This window comes from Haematobia irritans, chromosome 1 (assembly GCF_050003625.1).
Source record: "Haematobia irritans isolate KBUSLIRL chromosome 1, ASM5000362v1, whole genome shotgun sequence".
NCBI classification, from domain to species: Eukaryota; Metazoa; Arthropoda; class Insecta; order Diptera; family Muscidae; genus Haematobia; species Haematobia irritans.
In genome coordinates, this window is record NC_134397.1 from 112,149,917 (window position 1) to 112,173,770 (window position 23,854).

General features: G+C 34.7%; 1 protein-coding gene across 1 annotated transcript in view; it reads left to right on the plus strand.

The window, feature by feature from the left end:
* Positions 1 to 1,703: 1,703 nt before the first annotated feature.
* timeout (circadian regulator timeout) overlaps positions 1,704 to 23,854 on the plus strand; it is a 1,081,463-nt gene continuing 1,059,312 nt past the window's right edge. Inside the window, exons 1-2 of the mRNA XM_075291454.1 lie at positions 1,704 to 2,071; positions 2,133 to 2,456. Coding sequence (XP_075147569.1) covers positions 1,970 to 2,071; positions 2,133 to 2,456 — 426 coding nt within the window. The 5' untranslated portion in view covers positions 1,704 to 1,969. The remainder of the gene's footprint in view (positions 2,072 to 2,132; positions 2,457 to 23,854) is intronic.

The following is a 23,854-nucleotide window of genomic DNA, read 5'->3' on the forward strand; positions in this document are numbered from 1 at the left end:
TTGGAACAGAATATTCCTTCCAATGAATTATTCTCCAACTATCATCTAATTTTATTTTTTTTTTGCGTAAAAATTTCTACGTTTGCTGTGGAGTGTGGAAGAATCATGATTATTTGTACGAATTTTGACAAAACTCGAAAAGCAAAAGTACTCCATGTTTTGTTTCCGAATTGTTTTCCCAAAATTTTTAAAATTTATTTTAAAATTTCAAAAATTTATTCAAAATGTAAAAACTTTAACTCCCCAAACTATGTACCTAATGAACGGAGTTAATATCGTTAAAATCGGAAAAAATCGGAATTGTCCATTTTGTGAGTCAAAAACCGTCAAAATGCCGATAAATCGGGTAATTGGCAGCCCTAGTGTACACATACGGGTTTATGTTTGGATTGATATAAAGGGTGATTTGTTAAGAGCTTGATAACTTTTTAAAAAAAAAAAACGCATAAAATTTGCAAAATCTCATCGGTTCTTTATTTGAAACGTTAGATTGGTCCATGACATTTACTTTTTGAAGATAATTTCATTTAAATGTTGACCGCGGCTGCGTCTTAGGTGGTCCATTCGGAAAGTCCAATTTTGGGCAACTTTTTCGAGCATTTCGGCCGGAATAGCCCGAATTTCTTCGGAAATGTTGTCTTCCAAAGCTGGAATAGTTGCTGGCTTATTTCTGTAGACTTTAGACTTGACGTAGCCCCACAAAAAATAGTCTAAAGGCGTCAAATCGCATGATCTTGGTGGCCAACTTACCGGTCCATTTCTTGAGATGAATTGTTCTCCGAAGTTTTCCCTCAAAATGGCCATAGAATCGCGAGCTGTGTGGCATGTAGCGCCATCTTGTTGAAACCACATGTCAACCAAGTTCAGTTCTTCCATTTTTGGCAACAAAAAGTTTGTTAGCATCGAACGATAGCGATCGCCATTCACCGTAACGTTGCGTCCAACAGCATCTTTGAAAAAATACGGTCCAATGATTCCACCAGCGTACAAACCACACCAAACAGTGCATTTTTCGGGATGCATGGGCAGTTCTTGAACGGCTTCTGGTTGCTCTTCACTCCAAATGCGGCAATTTTGCTTATTTACGTAGCCATTCCACCAGAAATGAGCCTCATCGCTGAACAAAATTTGTCGATAAAAAAGCGGATTTTCTGCCAACTTTTCTAGGGCCCATTCACTGAAAATTCGACGTTGTGGCTCGTTAGTAAGTCTATTCATGATGAAATGTCAAAGCATACTGAGCATCTTTCTCTTTGACACCATGTCTGAAATCCCACGTGATCTGTCAAATACTAATGCATGAAAATCCTAACCTCAAAAGAATCACCCTTTATTTACAAACAGCTGTTAATTCCTCAAATCTACGAAATCTCGTTATTTTGCCAGTCCGAGCACTTGAGACTTGTAAAGAGATTTTGGTTCTAAATAGCGAAATTTCGTGTCTAGTGCGAACGTAGTATAAGAATAAAAATTTAGTTCGTTCGGAAGCCGTTAATAATTCAAAATTTTATCAATGGCTTTTTAACTGTATACAGTGTAATCTGGCAACGCTACTATTCCGATCAGACTGTTTAGCATGGACACACACACACCCCATCGGTGAGTACTAAACATTTTCGACAAAAGCTTTTGCTTTCTAAAAACCATGTGCCCACAACATCTGTTGACTGTCAAATGGGGATGATTAGCTTAGCGGCTAACATTGACAACTGGCCACATTTGTTGTTGTTTTCAAGTTTTTGTTTACAAAGCGAATAAGAACCGGTGTTCCATGTTTGTGTGGTGTTTTTATGTGAAGACGTCTGCGAAAAAAGAACCCTTAAGTATTTTGGAAGACAACAAATAAAACTTTGGCAGAGGACATTTTAGTAAACGCGAAGTATTCGGGAATAATCAACACGTGGTTCAGAGCATAGATCCGTAAAAAAAACATTTAATTCGTCGGGAGTTTTGTTTTGTGAATTTCAAGATGTCTGTCTTATTGGCAGATATTGATGCAACCTGTGCCGCATTGGGTTACTCCGATGGTCAACGTTATCAGGCCGAACCCGATGCCATACAGGGATTAAAGGTAACTAGTGTTTTTGGAGTGTAGTGACAGATCCATTAATTTAACTTTGACAATATTGCAGCATTTAATTTGGATTTTACGTCGCGATTTGGACAATCATGAATATCGTCGTCATTTGGGTCATGCCAAAGTTTTGCAAACTGATTTGGTTTATATGCTGCCGGAATATGTCGATGATGATGAATTTTCGGATGTGCTCATACGTTTATTGGTTATATTGACCAATCCTACATTGTTGTTGTATCGTGATGGGCCACCCAAAGATAATCATGGCCGCAAAGTCTTTATGGAATTGATTGAAATCCTACAGGGCTATAAAAATGCCTTTACACGTGATAAAATATGGGCAGCTCTATTTGGAAAACTCAAGACATCGCTAGAAGTTGTAAGTAGAAGAAGTTGTTCTATAATTGAAATATCTATTACGGCTATAGTTACTCGAAACACAGAAGAATGCAAAGTGCGATATTGCAGTCACTGTTACGAAGAAATGGCTTCGAAATTGTACATAATTTTTTGAATATTTAACACATATGTTCTGTAGTTAAATTCCGAACTGGCATATAAATGTATAGGAAATTGTTGGAAATATCCATAGTGTGGTGTAAAAGATCTTTAGGTAAAGTACGTACGAGGTTTTATGAAAATGTAACTGAATATATTATTCAAAAAGGTTACTTTTCTTCAATAATTAATTTATGAGGACATACAATTTTGTGTTGCGACTCTTGGCCATTGCCTTTCAAAATTAAACCAATATTTTCTGATCAAATCCGGTGTTTTTAGAAGTGTTTTTTTTTTTAACAAATCTTTAAATGTTACGGAATCGACGTGTATGTTTTCTACAGAATGCGAAATCTTTTATCTAAATCAGATTGGTAAAGTCTTCCGATGCTTGCCAGATATAGTAAATTTCATCTTCCCTAGCAAATTGCTCTATCTCTTGCTAAATATCCATTTCAGTAAATTGATTACTAGTTCTCATTCGTGGTTTGTTATTTTTATTTTCTTTGAAAGTCTTCGGTTCATATTATGTTGGTATATAATCTTTCCAAATTCCTCCACGGCAGTGTGAACATTTTCCAACATGGCATAAACTTAAAACTCCTCGCACAAATTTATATTTATCCACTTTTGCCTTTTTGAAAACTGATTGTTCTTTCCCCGTACAGTATGAAATAAAAGGGATAACTGGAAAATAATGACTTTTCCATCTTTGGCCAGAGGTCGCCTGCGCCACCAGATGTCAAGTTTAACGATTTAGAAAAAGGGGATAGCAATAATCGCCTGTCATAGGTAATTTCGTTTCCAGTTCTTAATACAATTTGGCCAGCTGAGTGCCCATGACTAAGGCAAAATATTGTCAAAAGTTTTTTACGGCAACATGGATCAGAAAATACTTTAATTTTTTAAATTATATCTACTTGGTTCCAATTCAACATTATATCCAATTCAGTATCGAACTTAGTTGAGTCAAATTCTACTATAATTACGAGACATTTGTCCTTCATGAAAGAGTACCAACAAACAACGCTTATGGACTTTTAAGAAGCCATAGATTTTATCCGATAGGCCTGAAATTTTTATTCCATTTTGAATGAAGCCGACGATTTTTGTTCTTTTGTATCTGAATGTTGCTACCTTACAATTTGCCATGTTTGCCAAATCTAGGTTCATTTTATTATTTTTTTTTTTATTATTCGTTGGACAAATTGTTTGAATATTTTAGCGTAGAATATACTATTATCACTCGATCTTCCCGAAATGTTTAATAATTTTTGGAGTAAGAGTATATAAGGGATACATGTATGTATATTTACGACAGACCGTTCGTATATGGTTCTTATGAGGACACTGTCCCAATTTTATTGTTTTGGTCAGGGCTGTGGAGTCGAGCCAATTTTGCTCGACTTCGACTCCAGCATTTCTCATCAGCTCGACTCCGACTCCGGAGTCGACTCCGGGTAATATAACTAAATCTCATTTTAATACCACTAATTTGTAGTTCTATTGTGGGGGTACCGTAAGATGATCGATATAAAGTATCGTATTTATTTATGTGTGCAAAACAGGTCTTAATTTCACATTAGATGGCAATTCCACTCTATATTTCAAATTTACGGAAATTTTTAATAAATAAAATAATGATATAACATAAATACCCATCATAATATGAGAAGATACCAACAGTATTTGTGGACCAAAATTATTGATACTATCTAAAATTCTTTAAATTTGTTGCGAGCTATATAAAGGTTTATATTACCATATGCCTGAATTTGAATCTGAATCGATTTAGACAAAATTGTATATACTTCTACAAAATCTATGTACTTAAAATTTAAATCTAACGTTATGGGACGTAACACAATTTTAACAAAAAATAAAAATGCAAGGAAAGTATAAAGTCGGGCCGATTAAAATATACTCTGCCCAACTTTCTATTTAGATCTACATTTTGATAAAATCTCAAATCAGACTTCTACAAAATCTCGGGCAATATTTGGGAAATATTTATAATTGTTTAGACAATTTCGCAAAAATGCATTTATGATTCATTCATTGAAAAATTTGAATATTTGAGTCATTTCTACAAGTTTTACTTAGCTTAGCAGTGAGTATCAGTGAGCATACAATTTTGGAAACAAATTTGTCTAGTAAATAAAATTTTGCAAAATTTTCTAAAGAAACAAAATTTTGACTAAATTTTCTATAGAAATAAAATTTTGGCAAAATTTTCTATAGAAATCAAATTTTGGCCAAATATATAGAAATAAAATTTTGAATAAAATTTTTATTGAAATAAAATTTGGCAAATTTTTTTATAGAAATAAAGGTTTGAAAAAATTATCAATAGAAATACAATTTAAAAAAAAGATGTGTAGCAAACAAAATATTATATAGAAACAAAATTTTGACTAAATTTTCTATAGAAATAAAATTTTATATAGAAAAAAATATTTCTATAGTAATAAAATTTTGAAAACATTTTTTATAGCAGTGAGCATCAGTAAGAAAAAAAAATTTTGAGAAAATTTGCTATAGAAATAAAATTTGACAATTTTTTCTTATAGAAATAAAATTTTGAAAAAATTATCAATAAAAATACAATTTTAGAAAAATTTTTGTGTAGTAAATAAAATTCTGCAAAATATTCTACAGAAACAAAATTTTGACAAAATTTTCTACAGAAACTTTATATGTGTGGACGCCAGTCGTACGTGGAATTCAGGGACAGAAAGTCAAGACCGCGTAGAGTTAAACAGGGAGTTCCCCAAGGTGGGGTGATATCTCCGGCACTGTTTAACCTCTACATGTCCTCGATTCCACCCCCTCCTGACGGCGTCGAGATTGTATCATATGCGTGTACAATCTTGGCATCTGGGCCCAATGTTGATGACATTTGCGATCGGTTGAACGTCTACATAGCTAATCTTACCAGTTATTTCACTGCGAGAAACTTGAGGATATCCCCCACCAAATCCTCAGCCACACTATTTACTACATGGACGGCAGAAGTGCGCAGGCAGTTGAATATCAGAGTCGATGGAGTAATAATTCCGACCACAAATTACCCCAAGATTCTTGGGGTCACATTCGACAGCCTTTTTAGGTCATCTGCCCATGCCACTGCAATTTGTAATAAGCTCCGTGATAGAAACAAGGTCCTCAAGTCACTTGCCGGCAGTACTTGGGGTGCGGACAAAGAAACCTTGCTAACTACTTATAAGGCAATTGGCCGGTCAGTGGTAAACTATGCAGCGCCAGTGTGGACACCGCAGACCAGTGATACGCAGTGGAATAACATACAAACCTGCCAGAACGCTGCTCTTAGAACTGCGACTGGGTGTCTCCGCAGCACACCCCTGGATCACCTTTATGTGGAGACAAAGATCATCCCTGTGCGAAGACACAACTACATGTTGTCAAAGCAGTATCTCCTGGTTTGTTATCGCAGTAATCATCCAAACCACCATCTTATGGATACACAACCACCACCCAGGAACGTAAGGGTTGATATACATAATCTAGAGCGCGAGATCCAGCGCTATAAAAGAGAGCCTCTAGATCAAGCAGCGTACCAGGCAGGTTTGAACAGGATTCATGAGGATACTGTAGCTGAAGCGGTGAGAAGCTACAAGGTTAATCCTGTTCTTGGAGTCCGACCACCGCCCATAGCACCGGAGGAAAGAGACCTCCCATGGCAGACTAGGGTAGTTTTGGCCCAATTAAGATCAGGCAAGTGCAGCCGCCTCAATTCCTACTTATCGGTGATTGATAGCAGCGTAGCTGACGTTTGTCCAATTTGTAACCAAGGGCCACACGACACGCGTCATCTTTTCTCTTGCCCAGCCAAACCAACCCGACTTACCACCAGATCACTCTGGACACACCCCACCTTAGTCGCAGAGTTCCTTGATCTGCCAACAAGCTGATGTACCAAGCGTATAACATGAAATGGATGAGATCACAATAAACTGTTACAACAACAACAACAGAAACAAAATTTTGACAAAATTTTCTATAGAAATAAAATGTTGACCAAATTTTCTAGTAAAAAAATTTTATTACTATAAAATTTTGGCAAAATTTTCTATAGAAATAAAATTTTGACCAAATTTTATATAGAAATAAAATTTTGACCAAATTTTCTAATAAAAAAAACTATTACTATAAAATTTTGGCAAAATTTTCTATAGAAATAAAATTTTGACTTAAATTTTTATAGAAATAAAATTATCAATAGAAATAAAATTGTGAAAAAAATTTTTGTGTAACAAACAAAATTTTGCAAAATTTTCTATAGAAATAAAATTTTGCAAAATATTCTATAGAAACAAAATTTTGACTCAATTTTCTATAGAAATAAAATTTTGACTAAATTTTCTATAGAAAAAAATATTTCTATAGTAATAAAATTTTGAATAAATTTTTTATAGAAATAAAATTTTGACAAAATTTTTTATAGAAATAAAATTTTCTATAAAAACAACTTTGAAAAAATTTTCTGTCTATATTCCACATATGTATATGGCCTTAAAATAAAATTAAAAAAAAATAATTTCGATTGTTCGAAATATTTCAAATAAATTGATATGGGCATTAAAATGGGTCGATCCAGCCCATCTGCTAGTCTAACATTCTAGGAAACATAAAAAGATAGACGTAATTGGAAGTTGATTTTCATTTACAATCATTCTGTACATTGATCGAATGAATAACGCAATGGCAACTTATTTGCGTAAAAACTTGCTTAGTTACAAAAATGTGAAGTGTTTTAAAAAATTTGGTTTAGCCGGAGTCGGAGTCGAGCAAAATTTTTACGACTCCGACTCCAGCAAAATCTTCAGACTCCGACTCCAAGACTCCGACACCGGCTCCACAGCCCTGGTTTTGGTATCGTAATTTGCCTGGAATTTGCCTGATAATCGGAAAGTCCCGCAAACAGAAGTTTTGACGACGGCTTTTTTCTGGTCAAATTTTTTATCTTTATCTTCTACATGTACTGATCTCTCAGTTTTATATATAATTTTATTTTGATTTGCAGAGTCACGGATGTTACATTTTAATCCTTTTGCCACAGCTCTAAAAGTGTATGAGCTTCTCAATTTATATTTATTTTATTAAAATCTTTATTCTAATTAGAAATTATGATAAATTAAAAAAAAAACACACAAATAAGTACGTCCGAAAGTTCTGCAAAGTCGAATCTCCACCACGGATTGCGTACAAAGTTTTCCTAAAAAAACGAATAACTTGGGTTGTGGTAGCAATTGCCGATGGCATGTTATATTAAACCTTCTCAACATTGTCTTCCAAATTGTATGTTAGTCCATATGGAGTCTATGTTAGATAAAAACGCCAGAATCAGTCTATAATTAATTACGAACTGATATGAACCAATCGCATGGTAATTAGAGGGGCAAATTTCATCCGAATCAAATGAGATTTGTTCCTTCATGAGGTTTCCGAAGTAAAACCGTGGGCCGTAGGTTAGTCTGGTTAGGTATAGTGGCAGCCCGATATTTCAAGCTCACTTAGACTTTCAGTCCATTGTGATACCACATTTGTGAACTTCCCTCATATCACTGAGTGTTGCCCGATTTTATGTTCAGCTCAATGACAACGGACCTACAATTTATAGCCGAGTCCGAATGGCGTTCTACATTGCGGTGAAACCACTTAGAGAAGCTTTGAAACACTCAGACTGAAACCTTGAAAAACTGTTTGGTGTTCGGTTGAACCCACGACCCTATGTATGCAAGGCGGGCATGCTACCCATTGCACCACGGTGGCTCCCCCTCTTTAACCCAAACATTTACTTTATTACTTAATAATTAATTAATTAATAAGATAATTGTGCAAAAAAATTCTGGGTGAGGAGTGAGCCAGTCCCCAAGACCCCTCTAGCTACGCCAATATTTATGTTTTATATTTATTGAATAAAAAAATATAACATACTAGGAGACACTTGAGGCACAGTGAGGGCCACATCTTAATTTAATAGGGATAACATATGCACCATGATCCATACCATGAGGGTGGAGGCGGAGGGTTGTAACCATTAGTAAATGCACAACGTATTAATGTTTATGTCAAAAAACAAAAGTACTCTATGAATAACAATTTTTCTATACAAGTACCAAAGGAATTAAAGTATTCCAAAATTTTGCAACATAAATAGAAGTCTGGAATGACAGGCTGGCTAATCATATTCACGCAGTAGCATGTTTGTGTTTGCTACGTTTATTCATATTACTGTATCACTTTCAGAATGTATTTGTGTCCTATTATGACACATTACATTCATTCTCTTGTTAATTTATCGTATTACAAAATTGTCATTTCATAATTTCAACTTTGTCGGCAATTTGTATAGTGTATGTAGCCTAAAAAACTAACAAACAAAAATGGGATCTTTAGTTGGCAGACGTATTTTTATCTTTTAATTAGAAGAACTTTTATGCCATTGGAACTTTTTCTCCAGACATGTTTGGGAAGGAAAATGTCATTCACTTGTTCGCCAACTCTAATGTCGTCTACTCAAATTGCAATTTTCTTGGCATTTTCATTGTGGCAGCTATTGCTGCTATTCCAGCTGGTGGCAGGAAGCTGTTGATGTAGAAGTTCGTAGTGTTATTTTTTTATTGTCCTTTTCCAAGAAACTAGTGACAATTGCTTTCAGTCATTTACATGTCTTGGCAGGCATATTGGATTGGGTCTTAATGTAAGATTTGAGTTTCAAAGATAACCCTCGAATGGTTGCCAACAATTTCAGTAAAATTCATAAAAAAATAAATGTTCGAAATATGGATTTCTAGTTTGACCAATTTTGGCTTAATAAATTATCGATTGTTCCAACCAAAAGTCACGTCACGTGCGTGAGTAACGAATTTCGGAAAAGTACGCTCACGAAAAAAATCCCGCCCACGGACACAAAACACTTACGAGTTGAATTCATTTACAATTTTAGTGACACCTGGGATGTTAACAGTTTAATAACCATCTCCATTTTAATCATGCTCATGTTTTCAGACACGTCGCTTAAGTAAATTACTCTTAAAATTATTTCTGAGTCACGACATTTTTCGTGTCTCACGATATTTATTGCGAGTCACGGTATTTTTCGTGAGTCACGACATTTTCGTATGTGAGTGTGCTTAAGAACAACTTTTCTTTTCGTGACTGTGGGTGAGTCCCAAAAAATATCGTGCGTGAGTAAAATTTTTCCGCCGTGAGTGCGCGTGAGCACTCACGTGCACACCTATACTATGTGTTCATTTTTTCTATGTCATCGTAACACTGTACAATATCTAGTCAATTGATGGACAACTTTAAATAGTAGATTTTTGGCGAAATTCAATTTCACCTGTCGTTTTCAAACAGGTAAAATTTCAAAAAATTGTCTACATTTGAAATTTAAATCGCCCTAGGATGAGAACAATGTTATTAAAAAATATGGGAAGGATTAAATCTAAAGCCAGTTTTATGCAATTTGGCACAAGTGTATTTATGATTTATCAGGCGATACATATGTATTAGAGGTATAGATCATTTTTTTTTCGAACGGCCCCATCGCCCACTCTCCCGCCCCTTCCGACCGTGAGGGCCTCGTCCCTCCCGAGTCGGAAGGGGTGTCCCGAGTTAGTGAAAAAATGGCTTAGTGAGCAAAAATTTCAAGTAATGAATTGGCCAGCGCAAAGCCTCAACCCGATTGAAAATTTATGGTCAATCGTGAGAAGACGGCTGGGATTGTACAAATCAGCTCAATCAAAATTCGAAGACCAGTGGGAACGAGTACAGCTTGAGTGGGAGAATATATCAGATAAAATTATAAAAGAGTTGATTAAAAGTGTGGCAAAACGTATAAATATGGTATTAAAAAACAAGTATATACAGCAGTACGGCCGGGCCGAATCTTAAATACCCACCACCATGAATCAAATATTATAGTTTTCTTTGAAATAGCAAGGGGTTTTGATGACAGATATTCTCCCAAGCAGAGCAGTTCAACCAGTACACTTCCCGAAGATAAATTTAAAGATTTGACCTACGACGACTATATCAGATTTTGGATTTATGAGAACCATTTTTGTTTGAGTTTTAGAGGAATCATTAACATCTCTTGCAAGTGTGCAAGAAAATAATGAAGTGCCTTCTTTATGGAGGCCTTACCCTATGGACCTATAAAAACTAAAATTTCAGGCAAATCGATAAAAACTGCAGTTTCTAGAAATCTAAGGAGTTAAATCGGGAGATCTGTCTTATGGGGGCTATACTAAAGCTTGGACCGATACTATTTATAGTCCTAAAAAACCTCCACATTTTCAATTTCAGGCAAATTGGACGCCAACTGCGCTTTCTACAATTCCAAAAGTAAAATCGTCGGGAGATCGGTCTATATGGGGGCTAAATTAAAATATTGATCGATACTCACCATTTTCGGCACACCTCTTTATGGTCCTACAATACTTCTAGATTTCCAATTTCAGGCAATTCGGTTTCTATAAGCCCAAGAAGTAAAATCTGGAGATCGGTCTGTATGGGGGCTATATCAAAACATGGACTATACTCAACATTTTCTGTGCATCTCTTTATGGTCCTACAGTACCTCTAGACTTCCAATTTCAGGCAAATTGGATAACAACTAAGGATTCTATAAGCACAAGAAGTAAAATCTGAAGATCGGTCTATATGGGGGCTATACCAAAACATAGACCGATACCCACCATTTTTGGCACACCTCTTCATGGTCCTAAATACCTCTAGATTTCCAATTTCAGACAAATTGGATGAAAACTACGGATTCTATAAGCACAAGAAGTAAAATCGGGAGATCGGTCTATATGGGGGCTATACCAAAAAATGGATCGATAATCAACATTTTTGGCACACCTCTTCATGTTCATAAAATACCTCTAGATTTCCAATTTCAGGCAAATTGGATAAAAACTACGGTTCCTATAAGCCCAAGATCCCAAATCGGGAGGTCGGTTTATATGGGGACTACATCGAAACCTGGACCGATATAGACCATCTTCGAACTTGACTTGGCTGCAGACAAAAAACGAGTTTGTCCAAAATTGCAGCACGATTGCTTCATTATTGAAGACTGTAGCGTGATTACAACAGACAGACGGACATGGTTATATCGTCTTAGAATTTCTCCCTTATCAAGAATATATACTTTATATAGTCGGAAATCGATATTTCTATATATTACACACGGAATGACAAACTTATTATACCCCCGTCACCATTATATGGTGGTGGGTGTAATAAATAAATTCCACAACAGTCATTCAGTAGTCATCAGGTGCATACGGTCTTCATAACCGAATCTGAAATATTTTTCAAATCCCGTGTAAAAATCGGTGGATCTGATCATATATAATTATATCAAAGTCTATCTAATTATATCTGTATATATTTATATATGGCATCATATCTTATTGCATCTAGCATATATTGGACCATATCTAATCGTACATATATGACACTAGTATTGGAAATAGCAAAGTTTATTTTTATTTTTCACATTTATATCTCATACAATGTTTCCCATATAATTTCTCAAATTATTTAACAAAGTACTTTAATAGCACATCGGTATCTTTCAACGTCTTATTTGAGATTTGTTTTATGGACCAAGTACTAGACAATGTTCCAATTGACACCGGTATAGAAAAGTGCAAACTTGAGTACATGCCGAAACTCTCAAATGATATATAGCCCACACATTGCTCCCTCTGATCATCACTTGGTCCGGTCGATGACGTATGACTTAGCAGAGAAGTATTCTCGTTCTTATGAAGAAAAAAAATTGGGTCGATTCGCGGATTGAGTAAAAAGTCGTGTCGTTTTTCGTCGCGGTATCGTGTGTTGCTAGAATAATGGGGAAAATATGTCGCTAGTGATGGACAATGGATCAGTATGTTACAATTATTTATCGGACTAAATTCCTAAACATTTGAAAAAATCCCTCATTTTTAATTTGCGCTGTCAATAAATTTGTTATCTTAATCAAACAAAAAATTAATTCAAAGAAGCACTCCACTTTTATATGACCGTTGCTTTTTTTAAGCCCCCTCTCCGATTGTGGAAATTGATGTTGAATTTTATTTTGTAAAATGTCCTTTTGAATTTGATATTAATAATTGCCCAAATTACCCACTCCAATAAATTTGACACATTTGTTTAAGCCAAAAACCATCATTGTCTCTGTTGACATTTCGAGATGTTTTTCTTGCCTTCATCACCGGCTTAGGTTCATATCCGTTGTTGGTCTGGATGTGCGTGTGAGTGTCAAAGTCGGTGACAGCGCATGGTGTACAGGGTGTGAACTTTGGATAGCGACCGACCGCCCGACATCTTCAGTCTGTGTTCTGCACTTTAGAATTGTTTTTCGACAACTTTGGTGACAAATGTGTCAATTCAAGTTCGTTTTTTTGTTCTCGACAAATGCCAGTTGAGTATGCCGAGGAAGAGCATTAGTGTTTGTTTAGGGTACATATGAATGTCTGTGTTCTTCCAGTAGTCGTTGTTGTTTTTTCGTCTTCACTCCACTTGTTCGACGTCCTTAAGACAAGATTAAGCCAAAAGTTTATTTACTTCTTTCAATTTGAATGCAAGTGCAGTAAATATACCCTTAGGAGATGATAGAAACAAACATCCTTGAATATCTTAAGAATCTTTGGGATAGAAGGACCTCAAAACACTTGCAAAAACTTTAATTGTTTCGTAAAGGATTTTCTATTTATTTAAATTGGTTATTTTGGAAATAAAACTTGTTGCTTATTGTTTTACGGTTTGCACTAAAGAACAGAAAAGACAAGATATTCTCTTTGATAGCACTCACAAGAATTTGATTATTGATTAGAAATAGAATGAAAGTTCAAGAGCATTTTGATAAATGGATTTCAATTTGAAATTTCATTGAGGCTATTTCGATTGAGCTTAAAGAATTTCATCTTTCAATTACAAGAAAAGAGAACAAACAAAATTTTGTAGCCTTAGGTAACTTTGAATGAAAATCAAAAGATGACTATGATTGTTTAATTCAATTCAAAAACAAATACAATATGTCCAGAAAACTATACCAACATATTTCTGAAAAATTGAAACTGAAAGTATAATCAATTCAAAAATTAACTGGCCTAATTTGGTTTTTAATTAAATTAAAAGTAGTTAAAAATATGTTTTCAACATTTTGTGTTTTTAACTAAAATATTAAGTTGAAGCAAATCAAAGTAAATCTTTGCCTTATGGGACCATATAAGCGCAGTAACATCACATTTTGTCTTATCTTACAGATTTATAGTGGTACAAGTATATTATAGTGTATAGTGGTACAAATTAATCTAAATACACACAGAGAAGAGTGTAGTTATGAAAATTCTACATTAAGGATTATTTATCAGTTGTGTCAACATTATTGCTATATTCAAAATCATTTTGCAATCTTGGCGAACATGTCAATAGATTATCTATTCTCATAATAGTCAAAAAGTTGTAGCAACCAAATGTCTCACCTTCAAAAGATTTTACTTTAAATCGGTTGATACGACCACCATAAATAAATTCTACAACAGTCATTCAGTAGTCATCAGGTGCATACGGTCTTCATAACCGAATCTGAAATATTTTTCAAATCCCGTGTAAAAATCGGTGGATCTGATCATATATAATTATATCAAAGTCTATCTAATTATATCTGTATATATTTATATATGGCATCATATCTTATTGCATCTAGCACTAGTATTGGAAATAGCAAACATTTTTTTATACCCTCCATCATAGGATGGGGGTATATTAACTTTGTCATTCCGTTTGTAACACATCGAAATATTGCTCTAAGACCCCATAAAGTATATATATTCTGGGTCGTGGTGAAATTCTGAGTCGATCTAAGCATGTCCGTCCGTCCGTCCGTCCGTCCGTCCGTCTGTTGAAATCACGCTAACTTCCGAACGAAACAAGCTATCGACTTGAAACTTGGCACAAGTATTTGCTATCGATGTAGGTCGGATGGTATTGAAAATGGGCCATATCGGTCCACTTTTACGTATAGCCCCCATATAAAGGGACCCTCAGATTTGGCTTGTGGAGCCTCTAACAGAAGCATATTTCATCCGATCCGGCTGAAATTTGGTACATGGTGTTGGTATATGGTCTCTAACAACCATGCAAAAATTGGTCCATATCGGTCCATAATTATATATAGCCCCCATATAAACCGATCCCCAGATTTGGCTTGCGGAGCCTCAAAGAGAAGCAAATTTCATCCTATCCGGCTGAAATTTGGTACATGATGTTGGTATATGGTCTCTAACAACCATGCAAAAATTGGTCGACATCGGTCCATAATTATATATAGCCCCCATATAAATCGATCCCCAGATTTGGCTTGCGGAGCCTCAAAGAGAAGCAAATTTCATCCGATCCGGCTGAAATTTGGTACATGATGTTGGTATATGGTCTCTAACAACCATGCAAAAATTGGTCCACATCGGTTCATAATTATATATAGCCCCCATATAAACCGATCCCCAGATTTGGTTTGTGGAGCCTCTAAGAGAAGCATATTTCATCCGATCCGGCTGAAATTTGGTACATGGTGTTGGTATATGGTCTCTAACAACCATGCAAAAATTGGTCCATATCGGTCCTTAATTATATATTGCCCCCATATAAACCGATCCCCAGATTTGGCTTGTGGAGCCTCTAAGAGAAGCATATTTCATCCGATCCGGCTGAAATTTGGTACATGGTGTTGGTATATGGTCTCTAACAATCATGCAAAAATTGGTCCACATCGGTCCATAATTATATATAGCCCCCATATAAACCGATTTCCAGATTTGGCTTGCGAAGCCTCTAAGAGAAGCAAATCTCATCCGATCCGGCTCAAATTTGGTACATGGTATTGGTATATGGTCTCTAGCAACCGTTCAAAAATTGGTCCATATCGGTCCATAATTATATATAGCCCCCATATAAAACGTTCTCCAGATTTGACCTCCGGAGCCTCTTGGAGAAGCAAAATTCATCCGATCCGGTTCGAATTAGGAACGTGGTGTTAGTATATGGTCGCTAACAACCTTACCAAAATTGGTCCAATCACACAAAAATTGGTCCATATCGGTTCATAATCATGGTTGCCAAAATTTTATTTCTATAGAAAATTTTGTCAAAATTTTATTTCTAGAGAAAATTTTGTTAAAATTTTATTCGGTTCATAATAAAATTTTCATCATTGTCAAAATTTTATTTCTATAGAAAATTTTGTTCAAAAGTTTATTTATATAGAAAATGTTGTTAAAATTTTATTTCTGTAGACATTTTTGTCAACATTTTCTTTCTATAGAAAATCGAGCCAAAAATAATCTACCAAGATTTTATTTCTATAGAAAATTTTGTCAAAAGTTTATTTCTATAGAAAATTTTGTTAAAATTTTATTTCTGTAGACATTTTTGTGAAAATTTTCTTTCTATAGAAAATTTTGTGAAAATTTTTATTTCTATAGAAAAGTTTGTGAAAATTTTATTTCTATAGAAAATTTTGTTAAAATTTTATTTCTGTAGAAAATTTTGTCAAAATTGTATGTCTACTTTGTCAAACTGAATTATATACGTATTGGATCGATCTTTTTTGATTTAATATATACCACGTATGGACTTACATACAATTTAGAAGATGGTGTTAGGAGGTTTTAAGATACCTTGCCATCGGCAAGCGTTACCGCAACTTAAGTAATTCGATTGTGGGTGGCAGTGTTTAGAAGAAGTTTCTACGTAATCCATGATGGAGGGTACATAAGCTTCGGCCTGGCCGAACTTACGGCCGTATATACTTGTTTATTTTTCACATTTATATCTCATACAATGTTTTCCATATAATTTCTCAAATTATTTAACAAAGTACTTTAATAGCACCTAACCTAACCTATATTTCAACGTCTTATTTGAGATTTTTCGCAAAAGTAAATTGTTTAAACATACTACAAGCAAAATCCAATGTTGGTAATACTCTTCTGGCAGTATGGAGGAAAGCGTTGGTATTGAGTAAAAAAGTATCCAATAATAAATTTCAGTGGCCTTGGTAATATATAGAATTTCAAGGGGGTTCAACCAGTTCATACAGTAGGCTTCCCGAAGATAAGTTTAAAGACATATGCCGTCAATATTTTATTTATTTTATTTTTTATAGAAATAAAATATTGACAAAATTTGCTATAGAAATAAAATTTTGACAAAACTTTTTATAGAAATAACATTTTGACAAAATTTTCTGTAAAAAACAGCTTTGAAAAAATTTTCTGTCAATATACCACGCCCAGAAAAAAGTGACCCCTTCTTTAAGTTAAAATGAACTCCTGGTGAAGAAAATTGAACTTCGTATAGCGCCAAAGACATTTTTATTTGTTTGAACGTTGTGATTTTCGTAGAAATTAGGTAGAATGCATTCCATATATTAGTTAACATTTTCCTATATTTATGTACCACTATACTACAGAATGAAAAAAATTAACTGGATTGAATTCATATATGGAATGATTTTATTGAACTTTTTTCACTCATTTGGACAAATCTTACATATTTGTGGTAAACCTTTTACTTCAAAATTAGAGCTGCTTACCTTCGTTTTTAACTACAGTTTTATTTTTTTATATGGGCATTTTTTCTTCAATAAAAGACATGCTTTATTAATATGTTAAATATATTTATTAAGAATTAACAGCATCGACTGGCCTTGAAATATTAGTTTATTATTCCACTATTTCCAATGTCCATGTAAAGTTACCAACTGTAAAACGTAATGATTTTCTTCTTCTTGTTCCTTTCACTTTTAATAAGATGCTGCGTAACGAGTTTGTCCTCCTTTTACAATTTCAATACCTACAAATATAACAAATCATAAACCATGTATTTTTCACAAAAGGTTAGCGTCACTGTATGAATGTTACCTGATAATTGAAGATTCCAAAACGAAGACGAATGGAGGGGTTGTTATTCTGTTGCTGTTTTCTTTCTTTATACACCATCAAGAACATTGATAGACTTATTGTTTGTTATTTATGTTCAATAATTTTTCTCACTAATTTAAAATAACAAATATTTTATTTGTTATTTATTATATTATTTTACTATATTATTTTTTAACAATCTCTCCGTATGCCATAACAACGCGATTCCAACTAAAAAAAAAAACAACCCACGCGCAAACATATCGGTTGCATCGATGACAGGTATCGATTACAGGTAGGTAAAAGAAATATAGGAAAATTTCCTATATTCTAACAAGTGTGTTTCCTTAATTTTTGAAAGTATTGAATACTTCTTAGTACGAATGAACTAAAATATTTTTCTATGGGCATTAAAATGGATCGATCCAGCCCATCTGCTAGTCTAACATTGTAGGAAACATAAAAAGATAGCCGTAATTGGAAGTTGATTTTCATTTACAATCATGCTGTACATTGATCGAATGAATAACGCAATGGAAACTAATTTGCGTAAAAACTTGCTTAGTTACAAAAATGTGAAGTGTTTTAAAAAAATTGGTTTAGCCGGAGTCGGAGTTGAGCAAAATTTTTACGACTCCGACTCCAGCAAAATCTGCAGACTCCAACTCCGGCTCCACAGCCCTGGCAAACACCGCTCAGAATCATCAACACGTTGTTGTTTTTGGTCAAATGTGAGCTCGCGCGGCACCCATTTTGCACATAGCTTCCGCATGTCCAAATGTTGATGAATGGTATGACCAACACGTTCCTTTGATATCTTTAAGGCCTCTGTTATCTCGATCAACTTCATTTTACGGTCATTCAAAATCATTTTGTGGATTTTTTTTGAGGTTTTCGTCGGTAACCACCTCTTTCGGGCGTCCACTGCGTTCACCGTCCTCCGTGCTCATTTCATCATTTCATCATCAGAGTCCGGAAACTCATTATCAAGCCAAGTTTTTGCTTCCACCGTATTTTTTCCCTTCAGAAAACAGTATTTTATCAAAACATTTCCATTTTTTCACAACAACAAACGTTGCTTCACAAAAGACGCTCTATCTCACAAACTAAATTTTGACACGAATCATTTGAAGGTTGGTACTATATAAAAATAATATGCTTTTAATACTAGCGACGCCATCTATGTGTCAGACCGGGGACTTATCAGCCAACCTGTTATTGTACCTCTTTCTAGTACAAGCACAGTTGAAGTAATTAAACTTTGTGATGTAGAAGAAATTGATTATGTTGTGCAAATTGAAAAATATGTATGTAAAATACCAAATAATTTATAAGCGGTAGTATAGTAATATATGAAAAGTAAAAAAAATCTATTGCTCTTTCCAATACTCGTGTTTGATTTATTGTCATACATGTACCATTAGATATGGTCCAATATATGCTAGATGCAATTGGATATGATGCCATATATGAATATATACATATTGTTTATATAATTAGATATAACAATATATATATGCTGAGATCTGGCATTATATCTAATCATATAAAGGGTGATTCTTTTGAGGTTAGGATTTTCATGCATTAGTATTTGACAGATCACGTGGGATTTCAGACATGGTGTCAAAGAGAAAGATGCTCAGTATGCTTTGACATTTCATCATGAATAGACGAACGATCTGCCACAACGTCGAATTTTCAGTGAATGGGCCCTAGAAAAGTTGGCAGAAAATCCGCTTTTTTATCGACAAATTTTGTTCAGCGATGAGGCTCATTTCTGGTTGAATGGCTACGTAAATAAGCAAAATTGCCGCATTTGGAGTGAAGAGCAACCAGAAGCCGTTCAAGAACTGCCCATGCATCCCGAAAAATGCACTGTTTGGTGTGGTTTGTACGCTGGTGGAATCATTGGACCGTATTTTTTCAAAGATGCTGTTGGACGCAACGTTACGGTGAATGGCGATCGCTATCGTTCGATGCTAACAAACTTTTTGTTGCCAAAAATGGAAGAACTGAACTTGGTTGACATGTGGTTTCAACAAGATGGCGCTACATGCCACACAGCTCGCGATTCTATGGCCATTTTGAGGGAAAACTTCGGAGAACAATTCATCTCAAGAAATGGACCGGTAAGTTGGCCACCAAGATCATGCGATTTGACGCCTTTAGACTATTTTTTGTGGGGCTACGTCAAGTCTAAAGTCTACAGAAATAAGCCAGCAACTATTCCAGCTTTGGAAGACAACATTTCCGAAGAAATTCGGGCTATTCCGGCCGAAATGCTCGAAAAAGTTGCCCAAAATTGGACTTTCCGAATGGACCACCTAAGACGCAGCCGCGGTCAACATTTAAATGAAATTATCTTCAAAAAGTAAATGTCATGGACCAATCTAACGTTTCAAATAAAGAACCGATGAGATTTTGCAAATTTTATGCGTTTTTTTTTTAAAAAAAGTTATCAAGCTCTTAACAAATCACCCTTTATAACACAATACGCCCAGAAAAAAGTGTATTTGAAACTAAATGTGTGTATTAAGTTCGAGGTTAGCCGCTAAAAACGTCATTTTTTCACGATTACTTTTCTTTAATAATCCATTTTAAGGAATACAAAATTTTTGAAAATTTGCTCTGGGCTATTCCCCATCAAGTTCTAATAAAATTTGCAACAAATACGTATAATTTCATGCATTTTTCTTACTGATTTAGTTTTCACTTTAGCGATTTTAGCGGCTAAACTCGAACTTAATACTCACCTTAAAGGAAAAAATGTTCGTCAATTTAGTTAAGCCATTTTATTTCCATTCAGTTAAATTTTTGTGTGAAATAATAAAATTTACTTGTTTCAGTAAAAAAATCCTAAACTGAAAGCAGTTAGGAATAGTTCGTTAACTAGAATAAGGCACGGCATTTTACTAATACTGTTTTCTTCGCTGGGTATAAGAATTTACTACTGAACAAGAAAATTTTATTCACTGATAACAAAGCATTCGTAAAAATAAACAAAAACCGAACTAAAACCAAGTTTCCCCAAATGTAGTAAAATTTCTTATAATAAAACTATAACACTGACTTCCCTTATTATAGAAAGCTTATCATACATACGAATAACACTTGGCATAGAAAAATATTTTAGTTCATTCGTACTAAGAAGTATTCAATCCTTTCAAAACTTAAGGAAACACACTTGTTAGAATGTAGGAAAATTTCCTACATTTCTTTTATCTACCTGTAATCGATGTGTATGCGCGTGGGTTGTTTTTTAGTTGGAATCGCGTTGTTATGGCATCTTCAATTCTGCAAAGTGTTCTTGGTGCACAAATAACTGAGCAAAAAAAAAAACACAAGTATATACGGCCGTAAGTTCGGCCAGGCCGAATCTTATGTACCCTCCACCATGGATTGCGTAGGAACTTCTACTAAAGGCTGTCATCCACAATCGAATTACTTGGGTTGCGATAACACTTGCCGATGGCAAGGTATCGTAAAACTTTTTAACACTGTCTTCTAAATTGTAAGTTAGCCCATACGGGGTATATATTAAACTAAAAAAGGCCGATTAAATACGTATATAATATAGTTTGACAAAATTTTCTATAGAAATGAAAACTTGACAAAATTTTCTATAGAAATAAAATTTTGACAAAATTTTCTATAGAAATAAAAACTTGACAAAAATTTCTATAGAAATAAAATGTTGACAAAATTTTCTATGGAAGTAAAATGTTGACAAAATTTTGTATAGAAATAAAATGTTGACAAAATTTTCTACAGAAATAAATTTTTTACAAAATTTTCTATAAAAATAAAATTTTGACAAAACTTTCTATGGAAATAAAATTTTGACAAACATTTCTATAGAAATAAACGTTTGACAGAACTTTCTATAGAAATGAAATTTTGACACAACTTTCTATAGTAATAAAATTTGACAAAATTTTCTATGGAAATAAAGTTTTGGTAGATTAATTTTGGCGATATGGACCAATTTTTGTGTAATAAGTCATCGGCTATATATAACTAAAGACCGATATTGACCAATTTTTACATGGCTGTTAGAGGCCATATATTGACAAAATGTATCAAATTTCAACCGCATCGGATGACTTTTGCTATATATAAATATTGACCGATATGGACCAATTTTTGCATGGTTGTTAGATACCATATACTAACACCATGTACCAAATTTCAACTGGATCGGATGAATTTCGCTCCTCCAAGAGGCTCCTGAGGTCAAATCTGGGGATCGGTTTATATGGGAGCTATATATAATTATGAACCGATATGGACCAATTTTTGCATGGTTGTTAGAGACTATATACTAACACCACGTACTAAATTTCAATTGGATCGGATGAATTTTGCTCCTCCAAGAGGCTCCGGAGTTCAAATCTGGGGATCGGTTTATATGGGAGCTATATATAATTATGAACCGATATGGACCAATTTTTGCATGGTTGTTAGAGGCCGTATACTAACATCAGGTACCAAATTTCAACAGGATCGGATGAATTTTGCCCCTCCAAGAGGCTCCGGAGGTCAAATCTGGGGATCGGTTTATATGGGGGCTATATATAATTATGGACCGATATGGACCAATTTTTGCATGGTTGTTAGAGACCGTATACTAACATCAGGTACCACATTTCAACCGGGTCGGATGAATTTTTCCCCTCCAAGAGGCTCCGGAGGTCAAATCTGGGGATCGGTTTATATGGGGGCTATATATAATTATGGACCGACATGGACCAATTTTTGCATGGGTGTTAGAGACCGTATACTAAGACCACGTACTAAATTTCAACCGGATCGGATGAATTTTGCTCCTCCAAGAGGCTCCGGAGGTCAAATCTGGGGATCGGTTTATATGGGAGCTATATATAATTATGGACCGATATGGACCAATTTTTGCATGGTTGTTAGAGGCCGTATACTAACATCAGGTACCAAATTTCAACCGGATCGGATGAATTTTGCTGCTCCGGGAGGCTCCCCAAGCCAAATTTGGGGATCGGTTTATATGGGGGCTATACGTAAACGTGGTCCGATATGGCCGATTTTCAATACCATCCGACCTACATCAATAACAACTACTTGTGCCAAGTTTCAAGTCGATAGCTTGTTTCGTTCGGAAGTTAGCGTGATTTCCACAGACGGACGGACAGCCGGACAGACGGACAGACGGACGGACGGACATGCTTAGATCGACTCAGAATTTCACCACGACCCAGAATATATATACTTTATGGGGTCTTAGAGCAATATTTCGATGTGTTACAAACGGAATGACAAAGTTAATATACCCCCATCCTATGGTGGAGGGTATAAAAAAAACTAACGCCGCCAATATCTTTCTGCACATGGAGGCCGCCACGATAGAAAATTTGTTTTCGATATTATTTTAAATGTTTAAGCAATACAAATGAGAAAAACCTTAACAGAATAGTTAATTATGCCCACTATAATTAAATTTACTTTAACGTATGGATGTTAAAAACTGTTTGACCAAAACCAAAATAAAAACTTCTCCGCCGTCAAAAACAAAAACGAGAACGACACGGCGATCGTTTGTTCATGAGTAACATTGAGGAGGGATAGAAAAAAACAAATCAAAACAAAGGTAGAAATCAAAATGTAATGTAATTGTCGCCTTCTTATTTGTTCTTGATAAATTACTCTTGTCCTTACATTATTCACTGCTGGCATTTTAGGGCTTTGAATTACGCACTTACTTTTAATTTTTTATGTTTATACCGGCAAAATATGTTTTGTTTATAATTTCTGTCTGCAAATAATATGGCTTGCAGAAAAAATCAGCTGTCACATTTTTCGATTAAAAGTCCGAAAAAAGTGTTCACACGTGTGACTCAGAACAACTAACTTTGTGTGTGGTGTGTAGAAAGTGTATAGTGTGGTGCACAATGCGGTGTGACCCAGAACAGGCATGATTAATTCAATTCAGTTAAATTTTTTCATTCTGTAGTATAGTGGCACATAAATATAGGAAAATTTTAACTAATATATGGAATGCAATCTACCTAATTTCTATGGAAATCCCATCGTTCAAACAAATACAAATGTCTTTGGCGCTATACGAAGTTCAACTTTCTTCACAATGAGTTCATTTTAACTTAAAGAAGGGGTCACTTTTTTCTGGGTGTATGTGCCATATCTATGTAAATCTAATTATATCTGCATCAGTTATAATTAGATAGACTTTGATATAATTATATATTATCAGATCCACCGATTTTGACACGGAATTTTATCCTGTTTTTCCAAGCTCTTCAAATACAATAAAGTTTTTAATTTG